The sequence below is a fragment of the Sinocyclocheilus rhinocerous genome, unplaced genomic scaffold (genome assembly GCF_001515625.1).
Source record: "Sinocyclocheilus rhinocerous isolate Xijiao unplaced genomic scaffold, SAMN03320098_v1.1 scaffold567, whole genome shotgun sequence".
In the NCBI taxonomy this organism is placed as follows: domain Eukaryota; kingdom Metazoa; phylum Chordata; class Actinopteri; order Cypriniformes; family Cyprinidae; genus Sinocyclocheilus; species Sinocyclocheilus rhinocerous.
Genome location: NW_015649134.1, coordinates 231361 through 242045, shown reverse-complemented (window position 1 = coordinate 242045; position 10685 = coordinate 231361). Strand labels below are relative to the sequence as shown.

The 10685-nt window shown below is 37.7% G+C and overlaps 1 protein-coding gene across 1 annotated transcript in view; it reads right to left on the bottom strand.

Annotated features, from left to right (window-relative positions):
- Positions 1–10685, bottom strand: part of rptor (regulatory associated protein of MTOR, complex 1) — a 304247-nt gene that overhangs the window by 289094 nt on the left and 4468 nt on the right. Inside the window, exon 2 of the mRNA XM_016515002.1 lies at positions 841–1015. Within this exon, the coding sequence (XP_016370488.1) occupies positions 841–1008 (168 nt within the window). The 5' untranslated portion in view covers positions 1009–1015. The remainder of the gene's footprint in view (positions 1–840; positions 1016–10685) is intronic.

Here is a 10685-nt window from a genome sequence, read left to right as displayed (position 1 = left end):
ACCTTCAAATTAACAGCTAATCCTAGAGATTCACATACTTTTGCCGCTCACAGATATGTAATATTGGATAATTTTCCTGAATAAATAAATGACAAAGTATATATATCTATCTCATTTGTTTGATTGGGTTCTCTGTCAACTTTCAGGACTTGCATGAAAATCTGATGATTTTTGGGTTATATTTATGCAGAAATATAGTCAATTCTAAAGGGTTCACAAACTTTCAAGCAGCACTGTATGTATATATATGTATGTGTGTGTGTGTGTGAAGCGGAATTCTCCTCCTGTCCGCATTCAATTTGCACGGACCAACCGTCACGCAGAGTACACATGATCATGCTGGATACAAATGCACACTTCACACGCTCTCACAGCTGGATTCGACTAAGTTTGCAAGGTTTGTGATATTAAATGTTTATTAGACAATCATAGATTTGTTTAAATTATATAAATGCTTATTTGCTGATTGATGATGGTAAATGAGAGAGTATTATAATGTTTGCCTAATAATATAAATGTAATTGTTATAATATTTTTTTGTTTACCTCCTTTGTTTAACAGTTCTATCTGATTATTAGACAGACTTCTATCCGTATCAGACAGAACTGTTAAACTGCGACAGCAAACAATGAGGAGAGAGAATGGTGAGCGCTGTGTGCGCAGGTGCTGCCATTCTCAATGCCATCAAAATAAAACTCCAACCTCGAGCACATCGTCCAAACAGAAAAACTTATCAGCCGATGCCGATATTTGAAAAATATCAAATATCGACTGATATATCGGCCTTGGCGATATATAGGTCACCACTACTAAAGATAACATTAAAAGACTCTCTCTCACCCTGTCTTTCATTCTCCAGCTCTGAGCCAAAGCTTTGGATCCCTCAATCTTCTCTGTGTGGCGTTTCTTCATAAAGGCCAGTGGAAGGTTCCAGTCAGTCAAGTCCACCTCCTCCTCCTCCGCCAGACCAACCACAGGGGAGTGAAGCAGCTCTGCATCCATTTTCATAAGGAAACTGATAAAAGAACATAAGAAAAACCCAATTATATGACCATTTGCAGGTCTAAAATGTAGAAAGTAGAGAAACAAAGAGCTGTGGTGTATTATTAAAGTGGTTTAATTAAATTATTTTGAATCTGATTCTGAAATATTATCACAAAAAAGTATCAAAAGTAAACATAGGTTGGAGCTATCCGAGAAGCTGGTAATTTTACAAATGTGCAAAAAATTTATTAAACAATATTAAATGTTCTATAAGACTATAACGTCTCCGGTTACTCGTGTAACCTCACTTACATGAGTGTGCTGTGGGTAAACACCTTTCTCCAAGAAATACTGGAGCTTGATTGAATCACGCTATTGCTTTCCAATAGCCAATGACGGTCAAGCATGCAAATTTGGGACGGCCACACCCTCCAATATAAAGGTAGTGCTGAACTTCGTTTTCTTAAATTTTTTTGAATGAATAACCAAGTTACGAAAAACCCTGAGCAGAAATATCACAGCATGATCACAATGTCTCATTCTCTCATTTCAGGGAACCGAGGATACATCAGTAAACAAAGACGTTCCCTTTCGATAATGATTTCTCAATATCACGTCAGATAGCAGATAGCTATAGTGAATGTATCAAATCATGGCCTGTTACTGTGAAGGGTGCTCAGCGGACTAAGAGCCAATAGCCCTAAACACAGTGTCTCATAGTAGGAAATTACTATGTCATTTGACAGAACCACTGCAGCCAAACTACTTAAGCATACATATATTATGATAGTAACTCACCAGCATTAAGCACATAAGCATAAGACAACCGGATCTTGTTAAACTCCAGTGTCCCAGGGGTTGAATGTAATGAATTTGCTAAGCGGCATCACCGCCATGTTATGACGTGTATGCCATCAGACCTGGTTGACACACCACGCACAAGAAAAAAGGACGGGCGGTGCTTACCCAGCTTCTGTAAGAGTGTTTGTTTAGTTGTACACAAGATATTGTGGGAATACAAATTTAAGAATCTGTTTAAGATCTGCTGATTCTACATCCTGACATAACATCATATTTAAAACTAAGGTGACCTATATTGTATTGGGCATTCAAGGTGAACATGATGGCATCTGTTTACTGATTAAATTCAATATAGTTTCCAGTGAGGGGGTTCTGCAAGTCTCTGATCTTCATACTGAGAGTTAACTACATGTGAATGCTTACACATCTTTAGTTCTCGTGGCCAGGTGCAGCTTAAAGGGGTCATCGGATGCAAAATTCACTTTTTAAGTTGTTTGAACATAAATGTATGTTAGAAGTGTGTGTACACATCTATCCTATAATTATAAAAACTTGATAAAAACAGAGCTGATTTTGACAGGTTTAAAAAGGTGTTTTTTACACCAACATTGAGAAATTTTAACCAAAGTATGTTATAGACTTTTAATTAAGACCCTAAAGAATCATATCAACTTGTGCAAAATGGGCATCCGATGACCCCTTTAAACCATTTGGGTACTGTTATCTTTGGGGAGTAGGTTTGCTGAAGCTCTCAGTCAGGGGGTTGATTAGATGTTTTCTTTAAGTGGTCACTTCTGAGGCTATGTGTTAGGTCAACACCTTTCAGGACTGCTCACTGAATGCCTATAAAATACTATGTACGCCTGCCTTAGTCACACTTTTGATGACTGCAGCACCACGCAGTGTGTTCTCAATAAAGAATCCTGCTGAAGATACCCAAGAGTCTCCTGGTATTCGCTTCTGAGTTTCCAACAGTTTTGATGCCGAGGACCCGGATAGAGCTTCTCACCTGACATTGTTCCAGACTGAATTCCAGATTCTTTTTTCATCTCAAAAACGATTTGGTGAGTGTTACTCTATCCAAAGAAACACTACAGACCAGTAAATGTGGTTATCTTCTGCGCCGTCAGAGAAGTGTTAAAGGGGTCATATGATGCAATTTCATTTTTTCCTTTCTCTTTGGAGTGTTACAAGCTCTTGGTGCATAAAGAAGATCTGTAAAGTTGCAAAGACTAAAGTCTCAAATCCAAAGAGATATTCTTTATAAAAGTTAAGAGTCAGCCACACCCCCCTAAAACGGCTGATGAGCTTTGTAAAAATCGACGCGTTTCAGAAAGGCGGGGCATAGAGGAGAAACAGTAATGTACAGTATGTGGAAAATAATGTGTTTTTTTTACTTTAAACCGCATAAACACATTTCATTACACCAAATACACAAAATAATGTTCTTTTTAGCAGCATCATATGACCCCTTTAACCAACAGCTGCAGGGTTTGAATACATTATGATGTGTATTAACTAGGTTATCCTCTGCTTTGTCAGAGACATTACTGGTGTATCCTCTGCTTTGCCAGGGAAGGTTAACAACAGTTGTTCTGTTTTAACAAGTGTATCCTCTGCCTGTCAGGGAGGTGTTGGAAGTGTCCTGTTCTATAAAGACATTACAAAATGTTGAGAAGGAATGCTAGGCTGATTCCAACAACTGAGAAAGGTGGACTAGCCACGACTTTATGGACAGTGAGTTCAAATCATTCTTAGGAAAGCACATGAACTCAATAGTGACCGAGTCAGTCAGATTGGATTTGACGAAGAAATTTGGTATTGATCCAGAAAAAGTATGGTCAATTGAAGAATGCAAAAAGGTACTTGGGGCATGTATCAGAAAGAAAAACATTAAAGACATTATCTGCTGCCACAGAGAATTTACTTTATCCTTAGCACAAGAACAAGCTCAGTGTATTGCTAAATTAACAGAACACAACAAACAACTACAAATTAGAGTGGCCTGTCTCACGAAAAAGGTGGGCCATAACAAGGCCTCAAACAAAAGTGACTCAAAAGACCAACAGTCAGATGAAAGCTATCCAGATTTTATTTTATTTTATTAAATTAATTTTATCCAAAGCGACTTACAGTGCATTCAGGCTATAAATGTTTTACCAGTACGTGATTTACTGTCTTTTTGTAGACTAGAGGACAATAGCAATACTGGATTGATGGATAAAAATGTAAATGCAGTTGAAGTTTGTGGAGCAAGACAAAAGGCTCAGAATAGGGCAGAAGGGGTTGACACTGTTCCATCTGCAACCCCCATACCACAGTTACAAGCAGTCAATACAGCTGTACAGTGGGGAAAATATTTATTTGATCCCCTGCTGATTTTGTAAGTTTGCCCACTTACAAAGAAATGAAGGGTCTTTAATTTTTATGGTAGCTTTATTTTAACGGATAGAGACAGAATATCAACCAAAGAATCCAGAAAAAAACACATTATATAAAGGTTAGAAATTGATTTGCATTTCAGTGAGTGAAATAAGTAAAAAAAAATTTTTTAAAAAAGGCAACAAAGGAGTGGCTCAAGAAGAAGCACATTAAGGTCATGGACTGACCTAGCTGCATCTGGACTAAACACCAAGGGCTCTAAAGCTTCCCGCCCCGACGCTACAATCTGATAACTGAAGATCAGGAGTGCATCGCAGAGAATGGTGAAGGCCTGCAACACACAAAAGCACACCGTTCATTTTCCGAGAATCCCCTATACATGAATGGCTGTAGGGGCTTGGTGTGGGAGGTCAGACTCACCTGTTCTTTGACAACAGTGCTGATGCTATTCAGGTACCTCTGACACATCATACAGAAGGCTCTCACTTGTCTCCGCAACAGCACCATATCATCCTGAAACAGGACGAGAGTGTGACTAAACGCTCACAAATGACAGTCTCAACACAGGTCTGGGCGTGTATGTGTGTGTTGTACCTTACTGGCACTGCCCTCCGAGACCCTAGCCAAGTGCCAGAGTATGACATAGTGAGTGCACTGGAGTGCATGAGCCACGATCTATAAAGGCAAAACAAAACAATATAAATCAAACACATGGCCCACAGACCAAATATGGCCTGTAGAGAAGTGTAGTAGGGCCTGCTTTTAGAAAAAAAGAAAGAAAGAATTGAATTCATTGACAATTAGTTTTAATTTAAGGGGTTTATCTGTACTGCTAGCTAAAAATAGAATATTATATTAATACAAAAAATTGATTTGATGCTGTCTGTTACATTGTTTTGCAGGTCTAACTTTGTGTTAATGTTCTCTTATCCAGTCAAGATCATTGAATAGTTTTTTTCTTCTTCTTAAAAACATTGTTGCTTGATTAATATTCCTTAATTATGAATTTATGTAAGTAAATGTCCTCTAAATGCATCTGGGGAACAAAAATTGTAAAAGCAATGTGCTCCATTTTATGCCATTACTGGTCATTAAGTTGGTTCTAGGGTTGTGACGGTGAGTAAATTTTCCCACCGGTTAATCGACGTGTGACATCACCATGGGGGCAGGGGCGTTTCCTCTTTTCCTCGCTTTCCTTCGCTTTTAAATAGCTTGCAAAAGCGGCGTGCGCATTTTACTTTCACATAGCGGCAATTCGGCGTCAATTGCTTGAATGCAACAACAAAAACTAATAAAAATAGACCATGCTATAGGGCAGGCTATGCCTAATATAAAATAACAAATAACTTACATAAAGTTTAAATAGGTAGCCTATAAAAAACTGGAAATAAGTAAACATGTATAATATATAACCAAATAAATAAGAAACGTAGAAAGTTTATTAGCAAAACGAATAAGAAAGCTTGGAGGCACGGCATACACCTTGATGTCAAATAAAGTAAAAAATCAATGTGGAACCAATTAAAAAAAGAAACAAATGTTTAAAAAAACTTCCAAAATCACCAAAAGTCAACAGGCTTTTCAAAATCCAAAATACTGCCAAACAGGCGCTTTTGCATTTAGTTTCGAAACTAAATCATCTGCGATCGTCTTGTCTGTCTCACCCCACTCTTCTTGTCAGTCAGCTCGACTCACTCTCCTCACTGGATAAATGAAATCTGATCTGTGATGCGACTGTCGTTCGGCACGCTGCATTGAGCAGCTGCGTTCAAATTTTATTTGTAGTGTCTGTTCTTTTACTGAACTAAATGATTTTTATTACTATAAAAAAATCAAAATGATGGTGGGGGTCGGTTTTGTCTTCTCTTCCAGATGAACTGAATCATGACGTTCATGACGTTCACTCATGGGCAATTCATATTCAAGCGCGAATGAGAACCGTTTCGCAGGGGATGCCAGGTGTTGGGAAAAAAAAAATAGAATAGTCGAATCTCAAAATTGAAAATCGAATGCCAACCCACCGAACGAATATTCTAATAATTGAATATTCTGGCCCAGCCCTAGTTTGGAGGGAGAGAAATGCTGACTATTACCCCAAGAACACCATCCCTACAGTCAAGCACGTAGGTGGAAACATTATGCTTTGGGGCTGTTTTTCTGCTAAGGGGACAGGGCGACTTCACCACATTCAGGGGCAAATGGACGCCCCGTGTACATGTACTGTAAAATCTTGGACGAGAACCTCCTTCCCTCAGCCAGAACACTGAAGATGGGTCATGGATGGGTCTTCCAGCATGACAATAACCTGAAACATACCACCAAGGCAAAAAAGGAGTGGCTCAAGAAGAAGCACATTAAGGTCATGGAGTGGCCTAGCCAGTCTCCAGACCTCAATCCTATAGAAAATCTGTGGAGGGAGCTGAAACTTCGAGTTGCCAAACGACAGCCAAGAAACCTTAAGGATTTAGAGAGGATCTGTAAAGAGGAGTGGATCAAAATCTCTCCTGAGATGTGTGCAAACCTGGTGACCAACTACAAAAAAGCATTTTACCTCTGTCCTTGCCAACAAGGGCTTCTGTGCCAAGTACTAAGTCATGTTTTGCTTGGGGATCAAATATTTATTTCTATCACTGAAAAGCAAATCAATTTCTAACCTTTATATAATGTGTTTTTTCTGGATTTTCTGGTTGGTATTCTGTTTCTATACGTTAAAATAACCCAATCGTAAAAATTACAGACCCTTCATTTCTTTGTATGTGGGCAAACTTACAAAATCAGAAGGATCAAATAAATATATTCCCCACTGTAGGTCCTGAAGCCATAGAAGGACTTGCTGAGAGTTTACCATTAGTGCATAGAAATTTTTCTCAGTTCAAGAGAGAGTTGTCTAAGAATATGCAGCTCTATGATATGTCCCTAGCTGAAGTCACCCAGCTAATGTCACAGATCTTGATAAAATCAGAATTCAATGGTTTTGAAAGTGCTTTAAATAATTCTGAGTTTCAACATGCCAACAAAGATTAATTGAGAGAGGGAGTTCTGAGAGTGTTGAAGAGCATTGTTGGACCAAAAGTGGTCTGGTCAAAGATCACTAGTTACTGTATACAGAAGAAGGATGAAACTGTAAGTGAGTACACTGAAAGGTTTTGTCAGTCAGCTGCAGCATACAGTGGAATAGCTGACACTACGGAGAAGGTATTAGATGATAACGGACCACTGGTCCGTGTGTGGTTTGATGGGCTTTCATCAGATTACAGAAATGCATTGTCCTTCATAAACCTTACATGGTCGAATTAAACTTTACAAAATAACTTAGGCAAACTGGCTATTTGGGAAAGAACCTCTGTTGTCAAGGCAAGAGCAAACATTGCAGCAGCATCCTTTAAAGGGGTCATATGATGCTATTTTAAAGATAATTATTTGGTGTATTTGGTGTAACAGAATATGTTGACATGCTTTAATGTTCAAAAAACACATTATTTTTCAAATACTGTACATTATTGTGCATTATGCTAATATTTCCACATAGTGATGTAGATATGTGGGGGCGTGTTAGAACGAGGCGTTTTAGGTAGGCGTGGCTGACTTCTTAACTTTTATAAAGAATATCTCTTTGGATTTGAGACTTTAGTCTTTGCAACTTTACAGATCTTCTTTATGCACCAAGAGCTTATAACACTCCAAAGAGAAAGGAAAACTTGAAATCGCATCATATGACCCCTTTAAGTACACTCACAGCCATAAATGTTATACTACAGAATATTCCATTCAGTCACCCATCCTCTGTTATGATGTCTACTAGGACTGATGTTTCATTAGAGGATAGAAATGTAGCAATTGCATTATTTTAGGAATTTTTGGAAATATATGTATTTTGGTTGTGCATAAGGAACTCATGTCTCACACTAAACAGTGTGCACAATACCTACAGGGACAAACTAGGACACACAGACCAGTGAGGAGCCCAGGGACTTGCTCATAAGTTTTCCCTTATCAGTAGTTTTATCCCCACCTTACTGGTCCATAGGTGTCAGATCATTTAAGACTAGGATCAGAAAAACACTATAAAATCACCAGAAGTTTAATGCAATAAGTAAAACCACTATATGATCAACAGAAGTCTAATAAAATTAAAAAATGGAGCCTATGCATGAATGCTGCTGGTCTGCTGTTTCTTTGTTGTCACACAGCAGCTGTTTGTTGCTGCCGTGTGTTTTGAGTTTGAGCTTCGTCAAGTTAATTCTTTATCGTCTATTTTTTTATCTTAAAATCTATTTTATACACCATCATCTTCGTTTCTATAACGTGTGAATATATCACTGATAAGCTACCACTAAATATTGTAGAAACTTAATTTGCTGTAAAGTTGCTTTGCAATGATTTGTATCGTGAAAAGCGCTGTACAAATAAACTTGACTTGACTTGTGTTGCAGGAATATGCGTATGCTACAACATCTACATAAGCAGTACCCTGATGTAGAGCGTCGCAACAAAAATTAATGAAAGAGCTTCATGAAGACAAAGTCATCTGAGTAAAACTGCACTAAAAATGGACTCAAAAGGAAACAGACTACACCAAAGACTTCATGACTGTTCAGGCTTCATGGGAATTTAGTACTCTCAGGTTATATGATTTTCTGTGTCATCATGTAGTTTATACTACATGTTACCACCCTTGTTGTTTATGTGTTGTTATAGTTTTGAAAACTATTACACCTATATAAATCTAGGACACAACACTGAAGTTTTATGTACCTAGGGCTGGGTATTGCTCAAAAAATTTTGAGATTGGTACCGATACCGATACCAGTTCCTGAAAGATACTTTTTCCGATACCAATTTTTTGAAATCCATTTTAACAAGATTACATTACCTTAAAAAATTAAAAAAAATTAAAAAAAAACACATTACCTCATAAAACTTTTTTTTTTTTTTCAGTTTGTTCAGGTTTTTACAGACTCAATGACTCATCTCCTGTGCCACTGCACAAAGGAACAAAATGTAACCAACACAATAAATCAGTGCAAATAGTTTTAATAAAGTTCAAATAGTTTTCAGTGCAGAATGAACAGTTTTAAGTCAGTATGTGAGGATCACTGCTGCATGCTTAAGATCTTTAAATCACTCAGCAGTTTTTGTTTTTGTTTTAAAACGCATAGCTTAGACAGAATCATCATTTCTATTCACTTTCCACTGATTTAAGCAATCTGATGAGCATTAGCTGTTTCTAGTGCTGTCTGCCTGTGTTTTCTCTTCCGCGATCGCTGTTCTGACTCAGAGGAAGATCATTCGCTGCTCATATGTCAATCATATTACCATTATCATAACCCGCCCTGTCTCCAGTGACGAACGTGCATTACACCTCCAGAAAAACATTTACAGGGATGAAACATGAAGCTTAGAAACACGCGATTACGACAATATATGATTTGTATGTGATTTTCATAAGATTCTGCCTATTTATATAACAATACAGTGTGTTTAACATTACATGATAAATGCTAAGCAGGTGTAGCGATTAACTTGATATAAAAGGCTACAAATAACATATTTCTGCAACATTATATGACCAAAACCCTCATTAGATCGGAGGTTATTACAAACACTCAATGGTGGTTTAAAGTGAGTTTTGAGTAAAAACATAGTTTAAATTTTATAAATTGTCTTATGTAGCATGATGCTACAGTGTGAATGGTCACGTAACACACGTTTTCCTTGACGCCTCACGAGAGCCAATCACCAGCACATGATTTAGGCACATCAAGCATGCTGGACGCTTACTGGCTCACTGACGTTGACGAGATTAACCCCTTAGGCAGGGCTCCTGGCCAATCACAGCACACCTCGCTTTTTCAGACCGATGAGCTTTGTAAAAATCGACGCGTTTCAAAAAGGCGGGGCATAGAGGAGAAACAATAATGTACAGTATGTGGAAAATAATGTGTTTTTTTTACTTTAAACCGCATAAACACATTTCATTACACCAAATACACAAAATAATGTTCTTTTTAGCAGCATCATATGACCCCTTTAAGCCTTGACATGTGCTTGGTACTTTTTTTGGTGTAAATGTAATCCATTCTGAAGCTATAGTCTCATCAGTGCTCTATCAGGTCTTACTTTAATCAGCATATTTGTGATATTTGCCTTAAATTGATTTCTAGGACACTTTTTAACTTTATAAAGGGAAATATTTTCCTAACCTTACTAAATGTTCGTGTCACCATTGACGTCAAATTCTTAAATTTTATCGATACATTCAGTTAGAATAATTAGTAGGGCTGGGATTTGACAAATTTCACGATTCGATTCTCATTCACAAACTTGCGATTCGATTCAATTACCAATTCGATTCGATTTGATTCAATATCGATTATTTTGGAATCATATCAGGTACAGTACATGCCAAATTTTACAATGTGTACAGTACAATGTGTCCAGCGCATTTTATGGAGGACTGTTTCCTGATCCTGGTAGAGTAGACTACAATGCCGGCTGTTCTGACTCACAGACTGTAA